At 47.2% G+C, this 22,927-nt stretch overlaps 1 protein-coding gene across 1 annotated transcript in view; it reads left to right on the forward strand.

The window, feature by feature from the left end:
* The window catches only part of LOC119397040 (activating signal cointegrator 1 complex subunit 3), a 623,467-nt gene that overhangs the window by 99,141 nt on the left and 501,399 nt on the right, over window positions 1-22,927 (forward strand). Inside the window, exon 11 of the mRNA XM_037664465.2 lies at window positions 10,274-10,438. Within this exon, the coding sequence (XP_037520393.1) occupies window positions 10,274-10,438 (165 nt within the window). The remainder of the gene's footprint in view (window positions 1-10,273; window positions 10,439-22,927) is intronic.

A 22,927-nucleotide genomic window follows, 5' to 3' on the forward strand; every position in this document is an offset into this window, starting at 1 on the left:
GATTGCCAAATTTAGCCTGCGTGTTGTGCTGCTGCCAGTATGTAGCACCACCTGTGACTAGTTTGTGTACATGCGTTCGTATCCAATAAAGGGGGTGTACTTCGTCTGAGCCAAGGAGCACTTACATGCCCGTCCTCCTCCCGCGGCACTGCTCACGCGATACGCTGTCAGAAGTGAATGGGTAATGCCCCCAGGGCAACAGCACAACAGCCTTACCATGGCAGGGCAACAGCACAATGTTCCTCGTGACCAGCGAGCTGCTGAAAATTTTCGGCATCCACTTGCTCCCACTGACATCATTTGACTTCGCACACCTCGCAACTTGGCTGACATGGCTGAGCCGCCACAAGGATTATACGGCAGTTTCATGACAGACACAAGCGTCTGAAGACATGCAAACACGTTAGCTGTTGTACTGCATGGGCCCAGGTGCCCGCCCGCTCCATCTCACTCGTTGCCCCATTGCTTGCCTCATGCCAAGTGGTTGCCTCCTGTTTCACTGACCACCTGTCAGGCAAGCTCTATGAGTCGTTTTGGTTCCATAGGCGTGTTCAACTAAGAGCGCATGGAAAAGACGGACAACAAAAAGACGCACACATATGCACACACGTAGGCGCTCACTTCCAACGAAATTTATTCTTGTGATCCATTGCTACTTATAGCACACAATCAGACCCCCCCCCAGATGACACTTTTAATTTGACGTTGTCATACTCATATAGTTTAGACTTTTTTTGTTAGTGCAATTGACGGCATGCTTACGCATTTTTCGCCCATCTTTTCAATCTCCTCTTCCTCGATTATCTCTCTTGTCAGCTGATTTTAATCTTTGTTAACAATTCTACATGTGTCAAACAAAGGTACACAGCCACACTTCTTGCAATGTATCACTAAAAAGCCATCAGCCACGTTCTAGACATTGTATGAGTGCTCACGTAAGCGGTCGTTGACGCATTGCGGCCACACAACAACGGTAGGCAATAAACAACGCTTTCAGCACATTCTACAAACTTGTTTTTGTGCTTCTTTTCACATACGCGTTTTCGCTGTGCTCCTGGAGCTGTCATCTTGCAGAGCTTTTTCAAATTTATCAGGGCTGAAAAAACAACCCGCATGTTGGCTCGCTGGGCGATTTTTTCAAGTTATAGGAGACAGTGTGTATGTACGGCAACACACTCGTGCAGGGGAGAGACAGCTGCGCATATTGCGCATTTTTGATACAATTCCATTTTCCTGCGCCGGACTGCTCGAAAACAGCCTCGAAAGCCAGAATTTCGATGCCCACGTCAGCTTCGTTGGGAAAAAAGGCTGAGTTGACAACATGATTTTCTAAGTTGCATCTATAGCAGCGCCTGGGATACCAAGAAAATGAGACGTTCGCAAAACACGTAGACGCGCCCAACCGTGTTTCTATGCGTCTTTCTAATGAGGGCTCCCATGAGGGCTCCCATGACGCTGCCATAACTTCCTCTGGGTTGTTGTAAATATGCATGGCGCCCCAAAAGTGTTCTGCCATGCCCCGGGTGTGCTGCTGCTTTCGCTAGGCTGTGTCTTCTGGTGCTATCAAGTGGCATGCATAGCGGGAACGGTGCTCAGGTTCTTCGTTGTGCGTAGCGTGTTCCTCCAGTCACAATGGTTTTCGCGTCAACGCTGCTGCGTGTGGTCACCTACGCGCGCGTTTGCTGTGGGAGTGTTTGTACCGTTACGACCCATACCGTGCACGGGAGAGGCATCACCCTTGTTGCATGAACGCGGCGACAACTAGCTTCCTACATGTGCCGCGTCTCCGCGATGCTCCGGCTGTTTTTCACGCCGAAGCCGGCAGCGGACTGATGCGAAGCGCCGTTGTGTCGTTCCCCAATAAAAGCGTGCAGTACCGTACGTGATAGTCAGTGCGAGATAGCTTTATGAGATAGTCAACGCGGCGAGGTATCTTTGCGCCCGCGCCCCGCTCTTGAAGGCGTTCCCGCAGGAGGGGGCAGCGATAGGCAGTAGCGCGCCTTTGTTCTCGCCTGTTGAAAGCATGCAGTAGGTTTGATGCTACGCCAACTGCGTGGCAGAGCTGAAGGTGCCTATTGTGATGTCCTCCTTGCAAACACTGACCTACAGGAAGCTCTGGAGAAGCTTGAAAAGCTAAATAAGTAGATCTATGTACAAAAAAGAATCAGTTTCACCGCAAGTGAAGCAATTAACTCACGAAGTAAGGCTGGCAGCTAACTAACACTTATGGATCCGATCTCGCGTAACTACAGAACACTGGTGTAAGAGAATGCGGCTGCTCAAAGGAGAGAAGCGTTGAGATCACAGCACTTAGAAGGGTATACGAGCCGTCTGTGATGCCAGCCGAGATAGCGCGCGCGCCAGCGATCGTGACCGCGCCCTTAAAGTCAAAGTCCACAGTTGCTGCTCGAGCGACCCTCCCTCCCCCTACTCTCCCTCGCATTCCTTCATGCTCCTTCAAGACGAGCGGCGTGTTTCCTCTCTGCATGAGTAGCAATCAACGGCAGGCCTGGCGTGCGGTGTTATGTTATTGCATGCGCCCTCCTTGCAACGGGGATTGGTCGGCTCTTTTCATCTCTGTCTCAGCCACGTTCGTCGCCCTCACTCACGCTTTTACCCAAGGGTAAAACATATGATGCGCAGGGGTTGTTATCGATTTGGACTTTATACGAAACATGACTGCGATGTAGACGGCAAAAAGTTTTCGGAATGTTCATATAATTGCTATCGCAATAAAAGCAGAAGCAGTAATCTGCTAAATTATATCACTGATCTTAAAAAGGCCTATTGCTATGTAACTGCAATTCTTGTGGAATCACATTCTTTTTGTTGTGTTTTCAAATTTTTAAGAAGTGCACATATTTTGCAGAACCTTTTTTTCAATTATTTCATGTGTTTCTTACTCAGGCTAGATGGGTCACATAGTATTTAAAGAGGTAGTATAGTTCATACCTGGCGATACTTCCTCTAAAGGCTGCTTCAGTGTTACGTCTATCCTAGGCCAATTTAAATGTGTCCCCGCAAGTTGCTACAAATGTCTTTTTCAAGCTCCTGAGGTGACATAAAAAAACTCTGCTAACTGCTCCAAATCAGGATTCTTCTGCTCCAAAATCGAAATTTTGCTGCTCCAAAAACTGCTCCCAAATCAATTTCAGCTGTCTCACCCCTGCTCGTGCGTCTTCTGCGCATGAACGAGTTAGTCGGATGTTCATGTACACTTTTCATGTCTCGCAAAATGCGCTCAGCTACAGATACGAGTACGCGCTGCAGATAGCCAGCATCAGTCAGTCTTTTTCTCTGCAGTTCAAAGCACAAAGAAACCGAGTGATGGCACGACTTCCTCAAGGCGTTCTTGAAGCAGAGGTTGGCAATTGCCCTCTTAACCAATTTAGAATGTGCCGAATGGTAAGGAAGCAGGGGTTTATTTGCACGTGGCTCGTAATGCAAAACAAGAGTGATCCCCCTTTTTGACAAGCATAGGTCCAAAAAACGCATGGTTCCATCTTGCGGTAACTCGGGTGTGTCACTTCCAGGGTTTTCAGGCTATCTTGAATAATTGGCAACAGCGCTTGCACCTCAGCTTCAAACAGATCGCCATGACAATCAACAAAAAACAGAAAATCATCCACAAATCTAAACACTTTTACCACCTTAGGTCCCACTAATCTTTCAGCTAGCTTCTTACCAAGGTGCCCCAAAAACAAGTTGCTAAGTGGGGGGCAATGCAGGACCCGATGCAAATACCCTTTTTCTGTAAATGCGGGATATCATCCCACAAAATAAAGGTAGATTTCAAGTATATCACTGGAGAAGCTCCAAGAAATGCCCACACGACAGACCTGTCACGTTCTGGAAGCTAATGACACAGTACTCATCAATGGCCTTCTCAACACAAAGTAGCAGCTCATTATGAGGAAGGGAGTAAAACAAACCCTTTACATCAATAGAAAAAAATTGCATGCATTTTTCGTGGTTCGTAGCACCTACGCTGTGTGTCTTGTGTGTCTTTTTCTTGTCCGTGTTTTCCGTGCGCTTAGTTTTTTCAAGATGGAATACCAACGTGCCCAAACTGCCGCATTGCTGTTTTCAGCTACCTGACAAAACCGCCGACACATACAGCTGTGCAGGATGGTGAAGCGCTCAACTATCTGAGTTGGAGCATAGGCTGGCCGGTTTTTCGTTGGCCTCTGTGACTCCTGTCTCTCGAACCAGCTGTGCCGAAATGCAAAGTTAAAGAAGGCGACTTTTAAGGGCTCGGTTTTCCTTGTTATACACAATATTAATGAAAACTAACAGACAATAATGCCAAGGAAAGTATACGGGGTGTTATTTGTAGTAATTATAATACAAATGTGAAGAAATTGAAGTGGATGAAAAGATAACTTGCCGTCGGCAGGGACCGAACCTGCGACCTTTGAATAACGCATCCGATGCTCTACCGCTGAGCTATGGCGGCGGTAATCCTCTCGTCCACTTTATGGGGTATATATGTGCATTTAAACCTAGGAGTGTTAGTCAGCACCGATTGCAGCCATGACGGCGAGTGTACTCTTTCTCTGCCTGTTGGCGTCGCGTAGCATATGTGATATTTTACGAGTTGGCAGCTGACCAATAATCCCTCGCACTCTCACTCAAGTTGTCACTCAAGGTGGTATGGTCAAGCCTATCAATTCGAAGATGCGAAAAAGGAGAAAACCTTGTCCCAAAAGCACACCGAGCACTCCTGCAAGCCCCATCTCTAACACCACAACAGCTAACAAGTTTACCTGTTGTCACCACCCCGATGCTGAGCCTCATTCGCCACAGCTGAAAGCAAGCACTCGCGTGAGTCGTGCACATGGAAATTCTGCGGCCACTTGCCTCATCCACGTTTGGACTGCCTGGCATAACACTCCACCTGCAACTTCTACATAAAGAAAAACCACTTTGCCAAAGTATGTCGCCCGAGGAAGATTTTAATCAGAACATGCTCGGCTCTATTACCTGCATGCCGAAAATTACGCTGCACAGTTCAAAGGTCGATCTGGTCCCGAGGTATTCACTGTTCTCTGCCAAACTCGACCGAATCAACACTCTGCTCTGGAGGAAAGACATTGCGTGTACTAGGCTCGTATTTGGTGCGACTTTGGGGGAAGAAAAAGGGAGCTCTCGGCGCCTGTCCAGGATCCTCTTTTGGGATTGCCAACTCAAGACTCTGAGCGCCGCCTGGCTTGCTTGCCAGGCGGCGCGCTTTAAGCATTCGCACTAGCCGTCTAGCACTTGGTATCCTTTTTTTTAATTATATGTTGTTTAGGAGATGTTAGGACACGTTTGTAAAGGACATGTGTAATGTTGAACGTTAATGTCCCACTCTACATGAAGAATTGTGAAACCTATACATTGTACACGTTGTCCTCGCGAGGCGAATTCGCCGCGCATACCAATGACGCACTGAGGCGGCCAGTACGCACTAGAGGTAGCCGTTCCGAAGTATCGGTTGGGTAAATATAGTTAACGCCGCTATACGTGCCTGTATTACGTAGCGCTGTACACTGCAATACAAAATGGCGTATTTGAGGCATCTCTTTCCCACAAAACGATATCCAGCATCTGGATCGCTTGTTTTTTTTTCGTTTTCACCAAATCTCTGCGTGCTATGAAGCGTACACCTCTCCCGAAACAATGACCATCATTCTCGCATGACTTTCCTAGCATTATCGCCGGGCGCGCCGTACTTTGTGGTCACGAATGGCGTGCGTGTTATTAAACAGCACCTTGATAGGAAAGTGGCGAGTGCCGAGTTTTCAAGAAAGGAAGCGCAAACTAGCCAGAGGACGGTTATTGGTGAGGGGCAAGAAGACTCCACAAAGGGTACGGACAGTTTTAGAGTGCAAGAAACACATGGGCAATGGGTGTTGGCGGTATTATGCTAGTTAAAGAGTGGCGACTATTATTTATTTAGAAAATTACTGTCAGTGCAAGCAGCAGCTCGGAGCTTCATTGAAAGAAGAATGCGCCAGAAGGCGTACATCATTTCCAGTCGATACATTTAGACAGCGTTGGTTGATTCGTCAAGAGATTAGACGCAACAACCATAGTGCGCAAGTGCGTCTCGTAGACGTACTTGACATACTAACTATGCTCGCTGCTCAATGAACGAGCAAGCGAACGAATAAACTAGCCAGCTGCCACCGTAAACGTTTCCTTCGCGAGAGCTCCACTCGTAGATAATAATATCATCTGAGGTTTTACGTCCCAATACCACTATACGATTGAGAGCTCCACTCGTAGATAATAATATCATCTGGGGTTTTACGTCCCAATACCACTATACGATTATGAGAGACGCCGTAGTGGAGGTCTCGGGAAATTGTGACCATCTGATGTTCTTTAACGAGCATTGACATCGCACGGCATACTGGCCTCAAGCTATTCGCCTCCATCGAAATGTGACCGCCGCGGTCGATCGCGACCTTCGGGTCAGCAGCCGAGCACCATAACCTCTGCTCCACCGCGGCGGAAAGCCACTCGCGGATATAAACCTCCACACGAAATGGCACGTAAACCTTCGCGCTAAATAACACGTGTACGTGAGGTTCCTAAACGATGAACGAACCCTGCGACTCGGTTGAGCACGCACGCTTTGCCTACCTACCTTCTATCGCAAGTCCACCGGCGGAACTGTTTAGGTAAGAGAGCCAGAGAAAGCTATTTGCTCCTGGAAAAAAAAAACAAAAACCGAACACGCAACAAAAATAAACAGAGAGTACCACTCCTAATGTGAGCTTTCACACTGCAGCTTTGTTTCTTCAAAAGAACTGCGCCGAATCTCTGAAGTTTCGCAATCACATTTTCGATCGTCAGTCGGCGTGCCATGCTAGGCGCACAAACCAATACTGCAAACTCAAACCAGTAGGCATCACGTCAAGCAGAAAACCTAACCATGTATTCTTGAAAAAAAACAAAAAACACTGAGTACAGACCCCGCAGAAGCAGCAATAAAATGTGTGAGGAATAGCGACGTACTGCACAATTAACTGAGACGTGTCTACGGCGTTATAGCACGCAGCGATTTGCGCGAACCTCGACGAGTACCTATATATAGTGAGAGTATAGCAACTTACCTCGCATAGTCGCGTCGAAAACGTCGGCCGAAAGTTCTCTCTTCTGATTCGGTGTAACCAAGCCTTCCTTCGCAACTCATTGCGCTTCCCGGACGGTGTTTGCCATTCGCTTTATTTGTTTTGGCATCCGAAAAGCAGCAGAAGCCCGCGGCAACCAACCGCGACGTCGTTCTTGTGTGCAAGGTGTCTCAGAGCACAACGCACGCTGAATGGAAAGTGCGTATCCATAGAACACGTGCACTGAGAACCAGCGAACCCGCACTTCGAGAGCAAAGATGACAGTCGCGAGTGACTGTAAACAAACGAACGCTGCGCGCTGTCCCACGTGACAGCAGTTGGCCAATGCCGATGCGGTGTCAGCCTCGGAGAGGGCAGAGGAGGGAGAAAAGAGAGGAGGCGCGCTTTTATGCACGTATGTCGCTACTTTACGAAGTTTCAGGGACTTTAGCTGGCGCAACCCGAGGCGGCCATTTTGTTTTTGTATTTTTGTTCCGAGCTCACGGCTGCCGTGTTGCCGGTGTCGTGTGCTCGTGTGTTGTTACAAGTGTCATCTTCCTCTGCTTACGCTCGCGTTCGTGCGGTTCGCCGACACACAGTTACCTTATTTTGTGCTGTCACACCGGGAGATTCTCGTGTAAAGAAGACGCGCCAAGCCTACGAGGGCGCGATGCCGAAACTAGTTGTCGCTACCGGAGCGTTGAGTCTACGAGAACCGCCCGGTTCCCCTTGGTCAAGCTGCAGCCACCGGATCATTAGGCAACGCTTCAGTGGCATTGGAAACCGCATTCGTATGGCATACTATGCGGGACTGCCGAGTGTGCGGGAAATACAGCGACGGGAGGAGTGCTTGGCATCGCAGCGCTTAACGAAGCAGCGGAAGTTCAAGCCATTGGATGTTGGTGAACGGCGGCAAGGAAAATGGCACAGAATTTATCCGCGCTGACTTATCCGTGATAAAAACGTTCTTTGGGCTTATGCTTCGTTCCGAGTTTGGCTCAAGCAGTGACCTTTTTCAAGGCAGAGAGTATAGGCTGCTTTCAAAGCCTGTGCTTTATTATCATAGGTGCGACTCGCGCGAGAAGCGTTTCTCGTAGGAGGTAGCTGGTGATAGTGGTGCTAAGATAATTAATGTCATTTGAAGTGAAATGCATTAAATTAGGGCCACCAATACTGTCGACAAGGGTGCAACGGTAGTCGCTTCAACCACAACCTGACAGAGCAACACCGGAATTGCAGAGACGCCGTGTTACACTTTGGGAAATTGATTTGTGCTCCACGGCCTTGAGAAGGTTAAAAACTGACATTGGAAGTTGCAAAAGGAGCACTTCTACAGTAGTGACACCAAGCACAGACTTTCAAAATGAAACAAACCAGCAGGGGACCCTGAGTACACCCTTTCCTGCTGTTGAGCCAAGTGCTATTGCTGGACAATAATAACTGACTTTTGGTTTAATAAATAACCCACGTGCTTTTTGGACTTAATCTCTCTGTCTATTTTATTTGCCTGTTGCAAAGCCACATTCATAGACAAATTTTGTATTTCTTTAGCTTGCAAGGAATGGGTACAAGCCTATGAATTGCTAAAGGTGGAGTTTATCACTCTGGTACTGGGTGCACTATGTGGCTTTATAAGAAGATTTTGCCAGTACATTGGCAGGTCATGGTCACATATTTGGTATGGCTTTTCTCGTGAAGAAGAAACCTATCAAATGATATAACCACTAGTGCTGTGGCTGCACTTCCACAAAAGTTACAGTTGTCTGAAACTTCAAATGCGTTTTTCTCAGTTTGATATTTTTGCTCAACGCACTCAGCCTTACGGGGTTTTTTTCCATGTTGTTGCTGAGTAAAAATCACAAATTTGGTATCATTTTACTCGTATTGAAACGATCTGGGGGGTGATGCTATTTGCATTACTCTAGCACCATTTTACAAATTTTAATTAAAGATACTAATGAGAGTGAATCAGAAAAAATAACCACCAGTGAGTGTTCATCTGTTTTCTGACCTTCACAGTGCTCTCAAGTGAATAAAAATAGCATCATCCCCTACAGCATGATCTGGGCATTCGGCCCATGCACTTAGTACATATTGGTTTTAGTAGGTCGAAATTGCCTAAAAGCCCCGTAAAGAAGCAGGCACTAATTATTTTTTCGAACCTCAAGATCTTTTGAACTAGTGCAGCTATTAAAAAACTAATTACAGATTTGAAATCAGCATAAAAAACTGGTCAAGACAGTGAAGTTTGGTTCATATTGACTCAAAAATGAAAGAAAATATTTTAGGACCCACGTCCCCCCTTAAAATCTTTTTCTGTATTTTAGCCTCATTAGCTTCGAATAACAGAGAGCTGAGCTAGTTGGTAAGTATTCATTCTAAAAAGACGGGGCGTGCAAACACGGACACAACAAAGAAGTCAGGACACCACAAACGCCGACTAACAACTGAAGAGACGCACAACGGCTGAAAAGAAAGAAGGCACGAAAACTTATCTGCCATCTATCTGCAAACTTATCTTGTGTCCGTGTTTGCACGCCCTGTTTTTTTAGAATGAATACTCACTCATTAGCTTCGTTTTCCCGAGTCTTGTTATGTTAATTCATCGGCTCCCTCCAAAGAGAACAATTGATTTACTAATAAAGAATCATGCTAGCTGGGCCATCAAATTCTGTGATGTCTATGTGAGTCAATGCTGGAAGCTTGAGTCAATGTCTCCACTTCTATTTTCTCTTCGACCATGTTCTAACTTACTGAGCAAGGTCATCGCAAGTGTGTGGTGCTTTCGGCATTGCAAAAAAGTGGTTTTGCATATGTTAAAAATCGTTTTTCTTTTTTGTGTCTCTAATATTAGGTCACAATGAACTCAAGTAATGAAAATTTTGCTGCATTTAATTGCAAAGCACTGTCTTCCTCATGAAGCAACATATTTAAAGCATTCCAGCAAGTTTCCAAAAGAACTTAAGTGCAAGCAAACAGAAATTAGCACAAACATGCTGCGGAAATTGAATCAAACCTTGCTGTTGTGTTTTCTGTAAGCAGTGTCCTGGTCTAAAGTGACATGTTTTTTAGGCAACTGCCCGCGCTCGTTTGAAAAGTTTCCAAACATCTTGTTGCTCTGCTTTACCAGCTGGCTGCTTTTGAAGTGCATCATTTGATGTTTATTGCTTTAGATGCTGGTGACAACGCCTGAGAAGTGGGATGTGGTCACACGAAAGTCCACCGGAGACATTGCGCTCAACCAGATTGTCAAGCTGCTCATTTTGGATGAGGTCCACCTGCTTCATGGAGACAGAGGCCCCGTGCTGGAGGCACTCGTTGCACGCACGTTGAGACAGGTGAAGATATCATCTGAAGGGTCCTGCCTTTACAAACGTAATCTTTGCGGGCTAGAAAGAACATTTATTACAAATAAGGCGACGGGATGTCAGTCCAGGACCTCCTGAGCCGTCCTCCTTCTGCAAACCAGGTGGCCCTTGTGTTGCTGCTTGTAAGCAACACAAAGAGATAAGATTAAGAAGCGTGGGCAAATTTTATTCGAGATAGCATTACCAGTACTCATTTACATAGGTCGGCTAACTCACTCATGACTCGGATCGGGCCGTGAGTCCAGGTGAGTAATATTTTGTGAGTTTGAGTCCGGCTGAGGAAAATTTTAGTGAGTCGTAGCCCAAGTGAGTGCAGGTGAAGAAAATATTCGTGAGTCTGAGTCCGAGTGAGCCCTAAGTGCAAAATACAGTAAAACCCCGCTGATACGTTTTTGAAGAGACTGTAGGAAATGAACGTAAGAGACGGGAAACGCAAGAGCCGAAAAACAGGAAAAACGACAAAATATTTAGTGGTACAGAATTTTATTTCAATGCTTACATGTAAAAAAAACGTGTAACGTTGCCTGGTGCTTTTACTCATGTCCGAGCAGCACGAAAAGTTTTTCGAGCACCTGCAGTCTCGCATCCTTTTCATAAATCTAGTGCCACCACCGCCTACACATGACAAGCGATCGCTTATGGGGATACCTTCGCGAGATTGTCGCCGGTTGCGTCGGTGTCGCCGAGCGATACTGTAGGACCATCGGCATAGTGTCGGACCACAGTGGCTTGTAGTAAACGGTCGAACGCCTCGCAAAAGTAAAAATACCCCGAAAGCGGCTCCACCAACTCCTAAATTTCGTCACTGGTGCACAGATTGGTGCACTCGGCCACGGTCTAGTCGACGGATAGAAACGCGGAGCTGGGGACAGCGTCATCCACAGAAATGTAATCAACATATGTGATTTTTTTTACCAACAGTAATTACGTCATAGACTCCATGTTTGCAATACAAGTCTCAAAGGCTATGCTTTCGTTAGAAGTAAATGCCAATCTCGAAGGCCTTGCTTTTGCGGGCACTTACGTCATAGACGCCATCTTTGCAATGCAGATCTCGAAGGCTATGCTTTTGTTTGTGTCAACCGAAAATATCTGTCGCTTGCGCCTCTCATGCGGCTAATGTTACGGTCAAACTAGGCCAAGCTGCGTGAAAAGTCACCATGGCCGCTCTCTTGGGTACTCACTCGGTCGGCTGGGAGCGCACTTCGCGACGTATCATATGGGAACGGTCCTACAGTTACGACGTAACAGTGGGGTTCCCAATACATTGTACCTTATGGGAGCTGTGCCGGGACCGGCGGAAAACGACGTAACAGCCGGGAAAACGCATCAGAGAGGAATGTGACAGCGGGGTTCTACTGTATATTTCTTGAGTGAGTCTGAGTGAGCCCCCACCTTTTATTGCCGACCTATGGTCCTATCTACTCATCTTCAGCATTACTGTCTGTCCTATATCGGCTTACGCTTCTACGCAAAACTATTCACACATATCTCAACGCACACGTGTTCATTCACCACCTGAGTATTTATTGATCAGGGGCATGGTTAGGGGTGGGGGGTGCCGTGACTTCCTTCACAAACTCTTTCACGGGATGTTCTTGACAAAAATATCTTGTGTGAGTCACGTATTTCATAAAATTATCGTTACTGGATTGAAACCACTGATTACTCTTATGTGAAGGTACAAGATCAAAAGGCGTACCATAGAGCGCCGATTATGTGAGATATTGGCTCTAAAAATCATTGACACCATGATCGAAAAAGCTAACTTTACGCTAACGGACTCATGAGACGACTCACTCAGGCTCCCTCAGAGTCGGTCCAAGCCGTGAGTCTGTGTCTGAGTGAGTCCGGCTGAGTAATATGTTGGTGAGTTTGAGTCCGAGTGAGTCTGGTTGACAAAAAGTTTAGTGAGTTAGAGTCTGAGTGAGGAAAATTTTAGTGAGTCCTAGTGGGCCCTCAGAGCAAAATATATTTCTTGAGTGAGTGAGCTCCACCTTTTATTGCCGACCTATGCTCATTTATATATATTACTTTCGTCAAGAACAGTGATCTCTCATTTAACCTAGCATTAGCAGAACAAAAACACTTAATCTGTCATTGGGCATCACACGAAAAGAATATGTTTTTGAGATAAAATGGAGGTAAATGCTGGCTTCACATTTGCTGCTAAGAAGTTGCAAGAGCTTCCACTCCAGCCTTCTTTTTTAAACTTCCTTGGATAGAGCATAGCCAAGACATTGGAGTCTGGGCATTGTTGGTTGTATTATGTGGAAGAGACGATTTTCTGCTGCTGCGCACGGGCGTGGGCATGTTTGATCACGGCCAGCGAAGCGGCTGTGGCCTTACCACGCAAGGTGATTACAGCTGGGTGTCACATGGTTGCGCAGCGAAACATGGTTTGATGTTGGCAAGGCTGAGATATTTGCATTTGTTTGGTACGTTCTGTGCCACAGCAATAACTGATATGTTTATTCTATGTCGCATTCATAGTGTATGCCTTTAATTGTTGTATTAGCAACTGGCAGTAGCTTTGGTTATAAGCGAACATGGCAGCATCCATGGAGACGCGCCCGCCTGCTTCGATCCGCACTTGTGCTTGCTATTTTCCCGCTGTCCTAACAGCAGTAGATAAATGGTGGAATTGGCTATCACTTTGTGTCGTCTCACGCTGGGGACAAAGCATCAGGTATGTTTTGTCGTTATTACTGAGATCAGCTGTGTTTATTTAGCCACGCCTACTAAGCCTCGTCTCCGAGGATTTGAGAATACCTAGATCTTAGAAACATTGCAAAATACCGACGAATACATTGCTCTCGAATAGGCTTGTGCAAATAGTAAATTGTAGGTCCGAAGCAAATTCGAAGTATATATCACATACAGTCGAAACCCGCGATAACGAAATCCCGAGGAAACGAAATTCTCATCGCAACGAAATATTTTCGGAGCGCCGGCGAACGCCCATAGGAGTCAATGCATTTCGTAACTCGCGACAAAGATATTCATACCGCAGTCCCTCATTAACGAAATTTTTGAAACACGAGTGTGCACATAATCTATTCTCGCTACATTACCTACATTCGAAAACTGCTGAAATGCATTCATGCTACACTTAAATTGTGCAAACCTATCGCTAGTGCACTTGAGAAGCAGCCGTCATGATTGTTTAGAAAAAAAATGCCCCCCCCCCCCCTCCCCGAAGGGAATCGTGAGGAAATGCGAATGCATTTCTTGCGCCGAGAGAGGGTACCATTGCCGTCAGACATTCGCCTTCACCGACTTCTGCCCTCGCCTTGAGAGGCGCCCAGCCAGCGAACGGCCGAGAGTGAGGCGCGAGCGGACGGGAGAGTGGGGCGCAGGGAGGAGAGAGAGTGAACAGCAAGAGAAGGAGCGGCGAAGCACTGCACCTACGCTCTCCTACACTCTCTCGCACCACATGCTCTGGTTGCTAAGGGCGAGGATAAGCGCGTGCGCCCGCAGCTGATGCTATGGGAGAGGGCGCCGCGGACAACGCCGGATGCCTTACATAGCCCGACTAAGAAATGCATTCGCATTTAAAACATAAAGCTGGCGACAGTGATGATGACGATGGCTTGCCTAAACACCTGCTCGTTATCGCGGACTACGCAGCCAAATCCACATTCCTCATGGAGTTTCGTTCGTTGGCTTGGCTCTGTGCTTGGCTTTGTCGGCTTTGCACGCACATGGTCGCATGTGTGGAGCCATTTGTGTAGCGTTTGCTTGGTCGCTTGGTGCAACGTGAACTGTGTGATGCGATTGCTTCGTCCGATTTCGCTGCCTGCGAAGATGTCGCCTCCAACGAAAAAGTGGAAGTTCATCACGCTGGAAGATAAAGCTGCAGTCATAAGTGAGGTGGAAAAGGGCACGAAAAAAGAAATGGACATCGCCGAAAAATTTGGCGTTGCGTGCAGCTCGCAGCCCATGATTCTGCGCTGATCCGCGCTGATCCAGCGGAGCCGGAAGAAGGTTCGCCTGTAGGCACACTTGATGACGGTACTGGTGACAGCGCAGTGCCGCCGTCACTGAACAGTGCATGGGGCGAACTTGGTGCCGTGGCAAACGAAATTCCCGATCGAGAGGCATGAAATTGCTGCATGGTAAGGCCCGCCAAAGCAAACTTACTGACTTTTGAAAATAAAATGTGTTTTTTTTTTTTTTTACATTCCATGTCTTTTCTGCCGCATTCTCGCGCCAACGAAATTCCCACAAGGGCGAAATTTTGTGCTTTTCCTGCCGATTTCGTTATTGTGGGTTTCAACTGTATTATAAAAAAAAATTTGCATACTTGTCATAGCCCAACTAACCTGCACAATATTTTTAAAGTTGAAACAAGGCATATGCATATGTCATTTTTTTGGTTCTAAGGGAAGTGGAAGCAACTGTGAGTAATAGCAGGATTTGACTTTCGGTAGAATGCAAGTGATAACCTGTAAAATACATTACGCTTTAAAATTTGCTATACTCGGAGCATACAAGCCAATATAACAAGCTTTTAAACTTAAAAAATGTTGAATTGATGTGAGAGTAATACAGTGAAACCTCATTAATATGAACTCGGTTATTTCGAAATCCCACATAATACGACGGATTTCTGTGGCCCCGTATTTTGAAATGTAAATTTGAGTGGATAATTTGAAGTGGCGGTCAGTACCAGCCCGGTTCATTCGAAAGTGTTGGGTGCCATGTGCCAATTCCCGATCCCGATCCCGATTTAGTCGCATATCCGCAGAAACGATGGCTCTTAGGAGCCACAAGGCAGTGCAATGTAGCAATACTAATGAGTGACAAGTGAAGCATCCCAGCCTCGCTGCTGCCAGCGCAAAAAAAAAAGGGGGGGGGGGGCAGATTCCACGTCTTGTGGGGATTGGTTTAATGCGAAGCAGTCAGCGATTACTTCTATGCTGCATTTTATGGCATTGAGCCAAGCGTTACGAGGTGGAGCGCTGCGTTTTTGTAAGTCTAGTAGTTGTGTGCACATTGTGGGCTTACCAGGCACATCGACAACACTGGTGTGATGTTACATCAGTTGCGAAACTCGCTTACGAGCAACGACTGAGCCAACTCCCAAACGGGCGTTGGGCACGTGAGGTGTACAAGTACATCCACCTAAAGTGCATTAACACCAGGTGGGTGCTACGCACAAAACACCTGGCCGAACGGCACGGGGTCGCACCATGCCAACCCATGGAGAAACCTCAGCGGGACAGGAGAGCGAAGGTCCGGGAAGCTGTCCAAGAGGCCGAAAGTGTCTGCTGGCGGAAGACAGCAACAGAGAAGCCCACTTTGAGTCTCTATAGTAAGGCAAAACAAGCGATCGAGAAGGAACCGATGTATGAGATCTCGAAGGGAAGCAGTCTTCTATGCGAGGCCAGATGCGGCATGCTGCGAACCTGACTGCTGCGGACGAGGTACACGCCCAACCTTGACACTACATGCCCGCTTTGCACCCTGGAAGACGAAAGCATAGAGCACATTGTGCTCCACTGCCCAGCGTTGAAACCACAGTGACCACGAGACTTCACCTACTTCACTACCTTCGCCGCCCCCCCGCCTGCGGCTGCTGCGCCGGCTGACGAGGAGGAACGACAGCAGCAATTGCTGGCAATGGTGCTGGGCTTTCGGGAGTCGCAAGAGCAACCGCAATGGGAGGCAGTGGAAACTATGAAATGAAGATTGGAACACTGGTGGTGTGCGAATCTACAGGATCGAATAAATCCAGCAGCATAAACACCAAACCAGTGGCTGGAAGTTTTTTTTTGCGCCATATTCGGGTTCCCCGTCTGATCGCTCGTTGCAAAGGGAAAGGCACCAATAATCATCATCATCATAATCAGCTCTCACATTAGGGCACATACGTTAGAGCACACATATCAGTATTACCAAAACGGAGTGCACTTCACGGTGCACTGATATGATATCATACGTAACTTTCGTTAATGCATTCCTCCACAGTCGAGCAACACTTGAATATAGCTTGCTAAATCATAGGAATAAAATCATAATGTTTTTCAGACTGCTATAAAAGCATAGCTAAAACTGGAACCACAGACGTTAATCTCACATGACGCCTCTATCGTTTGAGTATATATGTAGTGTTTATTGCTTTGTTATAAAATTAGATGGCCAGCCCCACAACCACATTTGAGGTTGCACCAAGAGTACAGCTGCATAGCGCGTTTTTCCAAAGCACTTTCTATTAAGGGTGTGCGAATACTCGAATATACGAATACGAATCGAATTCCAACTTGTCGAATAGTTCGATGCGCGAATCGAATATGAAGTATTCGGTTACTCGAATATTCGATATATTCGGTGAGTCTCTTTGGTTGGTGGATGAAACACATACAATATTTTGAGACTGCACAGTCTGTTCAAAACTACACAAAGTTTGAATGTCACGAACCTGAGAACACGCAGATTAAGTTGTGGTCGTGACACAGCCGAGCTGTGATACTCAACTAAGACAGCCTTTTGTTCGCGCCGCTCACACAGGCTGCATTATGTCTCACTTCCTACACATGCAACAGTTGTAGATACACTTGGGAGGAATCGCAGACTGCAATTAGTGAGCACAAAACGAAAGCGCACCATTATGAACCGCAAAACCACGCACCACGGCCGCCACAGAGAACATTACTGGCGTGCAGCATTGGTTGTGTCGCGTCGCGTCGCTGCGCGGCCGATGATGATGATGTAGTAGCGGCCTGCCCCTTTGCAAAGGGGGAACACGCTCAGTGTCGTGGCCTAAAAAAAAAGAAAACAAACGAAATAAATAAAACCCGCACGCGACAAAGGCAGGAGACGCGCATACAACAGCCTAGGTCCCAAGTTCGGCGTACAGTTGTCCACCACTCAGCTGGCCAGGGCTCGCGCCACCTCTCGGCCGCAGAGCCGCCCAATTTTTCTTCTACTTTCGCAAACTGGATAGAGGTGGCGCTTGTTTAACTTCTCCGTTGACTCGTCGAAGCTTTTCTCGTCTACATATTCATAGTCAGTGGTAGTTAATGCATGTGTAACCACTCCTGCTTGCGCTTTTTAACTTTCTCATTTTTAAATTTAATTTCATTGTTTAGTCTCTAGGCCAGGGTAGAGTGACCTAGAATAGGAGGAGTATCCAAAACGCCGCGCGAATACATGGGAAGAGCGAGGGCCTTTCGCGGCAAACTTCCGCGCCGCGGCGCTGCCGTGCCATACCCGTGGGCTTTCTCCGCGGCGGAAGCCTCGTCAAAGCGGCGAGCTTCTGCTTCACGCCTGATATTTTGGCCACTATTAACTAAAATTGTGTAAATTTGGGCAATATTTAATACTGCATCACTGCAACATAATACTGCAGCGACTCTCACATAGAGAATGCGTTTGTGTGTTCTGAAACGGGGCTGTTTGAGGAACGCATCCTGCGTGCACTTCATCGTGAGAAAAGGCGCTTAACTTACTTTCTTGTGGAATGACGAACGTAAACTTGCTGCAGGAAAGAATAAACTGGAGATAACTAGGAGAACGTAGCACATATGCACGTAGTCACTCGCTCATGCATGCTAACGCGTTTGCACCCTTCATATCATATCTTTTATTTTGTGTATTCGATTTGTTTTACAGGGCTGCCTCTGGCACCCTGCTGTTTCAAGCCGTTTCATGCGAAGCCGAATGTGTCAGTCGGTGTAGCCGCGGTACCAAAAGTAAAAAATTACTCGCATAACTCGCGTCTTGTTCACTTGGTATGCATGAAAATTGGCACAGAGGGGCACGAATGTACGTATGCCCAACACAAGCAATAGATCATGGCATCACTAACTTGACATGCTTGCCAGTTGCGTAACGACTAACAATAATAATATGGTGTGTGGCGCGCAAACCTGCTTTCTGTAGACAGAAATAATTCTGACGATGTGTGGTCTGACGATTTGTTCCCGTCAGGTGATAAAAAACGTGGTGGTCACCAATATCTTACATCAACGTGTAAGACTTACCCATACATTTTGAAGAACTGACCGCATAGGTAAAATGTATGCGAAAAAATTACATGAAAAAAAAAACACGGTCCCTTTGCATTTGCCTGAGACGACTCGAAAATGAAAGCCATCTTTTTTTGTCAGTTGATTGATCCTCCCTCGCCCCTCTCCGAAAGTTTTCTGCACATAACGTGGTTTCGGACTGCCCACAGGATCGAAGGCATTGCAAGCTTTCTGCACCTCACCTGCTTTTACATTGCCTACATCGGGGGCCGATCACGGAGGCAATGGAAAGCGACCATCTCATGTGATGGCGTCATCATATGACGTCACGTTGAATGACGTCATAGCGACGTCACAAGTTCTGTCGACGTCATCGCGTGATGATTTTGTGCATCACTCGTGTTGGCTACGCGGGATGCCGACAGTCAATTTTCGTATTTGATGAGGCATCTAAGGCTTTAGCCTTCAAAAAAAAAGACAAACCAAAGAAAATGAAACGATAACAGTGCAACATCGTGTATGCCTCACTTCATGTTACGAGCGATCGCCCGAAAACAAACGTGATTCTCAGTTCAGAGCAGCTGATTGCACGCGTCTGCGAGACAAAAGAGGCTTGCTTTACCCGTCTGGTCATCTCTTTATTCAAGAGATGAGCAGACTCGCTATTTAAGTACTCCGGAGCTTCAGCACGAAATTGTGGTGGACGCTATATTGAGGTCATCAGGAAAAAGTGGGAAATTGCGGTCGGGTGCCCTGTTGGCGCGCACTCAACTGCCGCGGAAACAATTGTACTTTACACAACTACTCGTCCACATCTTTTTGTAAAGTCTCTGAACCAGGTGAACGCTAACCTCAGAGAACCATGAGAACATCTGAAGTTGAGAATAAGTTGTTTGAAATTGTTTTCATTTCGTATGGTTAAGGCTTGAAGTAGTGCACGCATCTTGCGCGCACGTTTCCTACTGACGTTCAGCGATCGAATGCAACATGCGATAATATATATATATTATCGCATGTTGCATTTTTTCTGGCTAGGTACATAAGGGATCTCTGCATTTGAACAATTTTCTGAAGTGATTGAGATATAATACTTCTATTTGTCAATTTCTTACTGTATTTTCGTTCACGCAGCTTGTACAGCAAGAATGGCGGCACTTGTAACTTTGTTTCATGATATCTGGATATTTGTAAAGCATTTTCTATATTATGCCTGTTATGCAAAAACTTGTGGAATAAGGTTAGTTTACCTGGTATTGCTTTTCTTTCAAATGTTTGTGCATGGTGAGCCTTGTTGTACGCTATGTCAGAAGCAAAAATAAGCCAACAGCATTGGGGTCATATGGCCATCTCTACTATTTTTTTTTCTTTTTTTCGTTTCCCTTGCGTCTTCCCGGTGTGCCCCGTCCATAATAAAGAGCTAGTGGAGGCTAATGAATTGTCGAATGTCGAATAAAGCGGTGTGCATATGGCTAGCAATCCAGTGGCGACCATGAGTAAAAAGTTCGTAGTGTGAAGCGGTCACTGCGCGCAAGTATTTCAGCTGACTGCGCGTGCAATTTACTTTTTTTTTACTCTTAATTCGTGCCTGCGTGATGCTATTGCCCGATTACTCGTGCGATTAAGTTTTTTTCTCGTTCTTTGCTTGTGCGTGTCCGTTTTGTGCGTTTTTACACACGCACCAACGTTCTCGAACTCTGTGACCGGAACTAGGCCACGCTGATGCCGCTTGACACATGATTTTTTGCATTCTGTTGTTGCCCCAGCACTAACACAACGCCTAAAGATGGATAAGCTCCATTCCGCACCGCATTATAAAAGTTAATTAGACTTCAAGTGCCCTGTGTGGAAACGCGGCGCAAGAAACTACAGCGCGTAGCAGACACCCCTGGTTTTTCCCGCGCTTCCCGAGCGCGGAAAGCCCACGGGTCCGGCACAGCGCGGGAGTTCACGGCAAAAAGCCCACGCGGGAGCCGGCTCTTTGGACACTCCCCCTATTCTAGGTCACTCTAGCCAGGGCATCGGTTGATGCCCGCCCGTTACAAAGGGTGGGGCCACAAATCCAATCCAACCGCTGGCTCTGCGCCGTTTGGCCGTTGCATCATTTCTCCGGGCAATCCGAAACCACCAAGTCCCTCGCAATCGGAAACCACGCCAACGTGTCATGCTACCGAATTTTATCCGCGCAAGCTGCCAGAAAACATCGTCCGACGGTCCTGCTGGTCAGGTGCGACATGAGTGAACGAACGAAAAGCGCCATTTGGAAACATTTCGTAAAAAACTCGGCCCAAAAGGCACCGTGCAAAAGCTGTGACATGAAACTTCGCATGCCATCGAGTACGACGACGCCACTTGCGAATCATCTCAAGAACAAACATTTTTTTTTTTGCACGGTGTGTTCATGAGAGACAGCGGTAAGCAAGGACGACCGGACGGAGCACAGCCGCTCATCAAAAGTGCGTTGAAGTCAGGCAAGGACCTATCGCAGCACGAGAGAACGGCGATAGCCACAAGGATTGCCCGAATGCTGACGCTCGACCTCCAGCTTTACCGCTGTGTCGAAAATCAGGGTTTCAAAGAGCTGATGAACCACATGGAGCCTTTGTACAAGATACCCAGTCGCACTACGTTTTCAAGGACAATCATCCCGGAGTTGTACCGAGACACAGTCATGGCTGTGAAATAGAGAATGCACGCGGACTTCCAGGAAGGCGTAGAGTCGATCTCGTTGACAAGTGACATGTGGATGTCGAGGTCTAGCCAGAGTTATACACTCCGTTCACTGCGACTGGCGCACCGCCGCGCGGCCTTCAGAGAAGGCAGTCGTTGAGAGCTCGAGCAGAAGCGAACGCTTTCCCGCGCCCGCTAGCACGCAGTTGTAGGTGTTCTGTGACGCAATCATGAACTGCTGCGTCGTCAGTTGTACCAACAGGTACACGTCGTGCCCTGCGGGAACGACGTTTCACCATTTCTCAACTCGTCCGTGCTTTATGGGGCAGCGGCAGAAGTGGATCACGGTTGTGCGACGAAAAAAGTTAGCTTGGTTCCCGCTCCCTCTGCCGTCTCGCGTTCTGCGGTTTTATTTACATTTACAGTACATTTCAGCCATGACGGAACAAACTGGCAGCCCTCTCGGCACTCGAATATATGCAGTGCACATTTCGTTGGGGGTGTGCCGTCCAAGGATGTGTCGTCCCCGTTGTACATGCCTACGATATTTCCTGACGGGTATCGTAAGCCGTCCGTGCTTGCAGAAGATAAGTTGATAGTCAGCGCTCGTGTCGTCGTATGTGTGTCTTCTACGTCCAGTGCTTTACTTTCGCGCTGTTCCTGTAGTCATGATTTTAGTACTGGCGGAAGCACAGCTGTTCAATTAGAGATGCGCTAACTGGGAGTCGATCCCCTTCCCCTGAGATGTTGAGGGACAAAAATGTCAGATGGTCGCGGCTCTTCGGATATATCCTAGGATTAAAGCAGAAAGACTACAGCTGGGGTAGCCCTACGGCGCTCGATAGCTTCGAGAGGCCATGATCCCGAAAATGTTAAAATGGATAAAAAAAAAACAAAAAATAACAGTGGTAAACACAGGACGCATTGCGAGGAAACGACGGGACACTCACTGTGTCCTGTATTTACCGCTGATTTTTTATCGATTTTGACAATGTACCAACTAGCCCAGTCCAACGCCTTGGTACCGAAAATGTTTGCGCACCTCTGCGCTAGGGCGTAGGTTGCATTACACCAGAGTTTGCGCAAATTATAAAAGCGTGGTGAGCTCGCGCAGACGAGAGAGCCAAGTGCGCAAGCACTTTAAGTGGTTGATACTTGTAGTAAACAGCTGACCCTGTAATCATTTGGCGTTGACGAAACAAAGTGTGCAGCATGTAGACAAATGTGCACACGGAACTAAAATCGAGGCTATTTATTTTCGCCTTAGATCTGGCCGTCGTTGCAGTTTTCTGCGAACGCTGTTGCGACGGAAGCGCAATGTTTGTTTCGGAAAGAAGCATAAACAACGAAAGAGGTTGTAGCGAATGAGGTAGCCGTTCGTGACCGTGTCGTCGTCGGCGCCCCATCACTTGAAGCGAAAGACGAAGCGGGGGCGATTGTAACACGTTTATTTCTCGCCCGCACCTCAAGCTCTTGGCATGAGCCGTGCGAGCGGCGAGGTAGAAACGATCATGATGAGCGATGATGATGCTGCAATAAGGTCGTTGTTACGCGCGACAATTTCAAGCAAAATACTTGGTGGCTGCGAATCGACATGACACGAAGCCGCCAACAATTAACCACGCCGCCCGGCCACTCGCCGAAGTTTCCGCGGCGAGTGGCCGTGGATAATTCTAAATGTTCTGAGCATTTTGCAAGTACACGGGTAGTAGGCATGCACCAATAATATTCTAAGCATGAAAGAATGACAGCTTGCCTCGATAGCTATGGAGTAAACCTCTTGTGGGACGCACGCCTGACGCACGCATTTAGCCGTCAG

This window comes from Rhipicephalus sanguineus, chromosome 6, assembly GCF_013339695.2.
Source record: "Rhipicephalus sanguineus isolate Rsan-2018 chromosome 6, BIME_Rsan_1.4, whole genome shotgun sequence".
NCBI classification, from domain to species: Eukaryota; Metazoa; Arthropoda; class Arachnida; order Ixodida; family Ixodidae; genus Rhipicephalus; species Rhipicephalus sanguineus.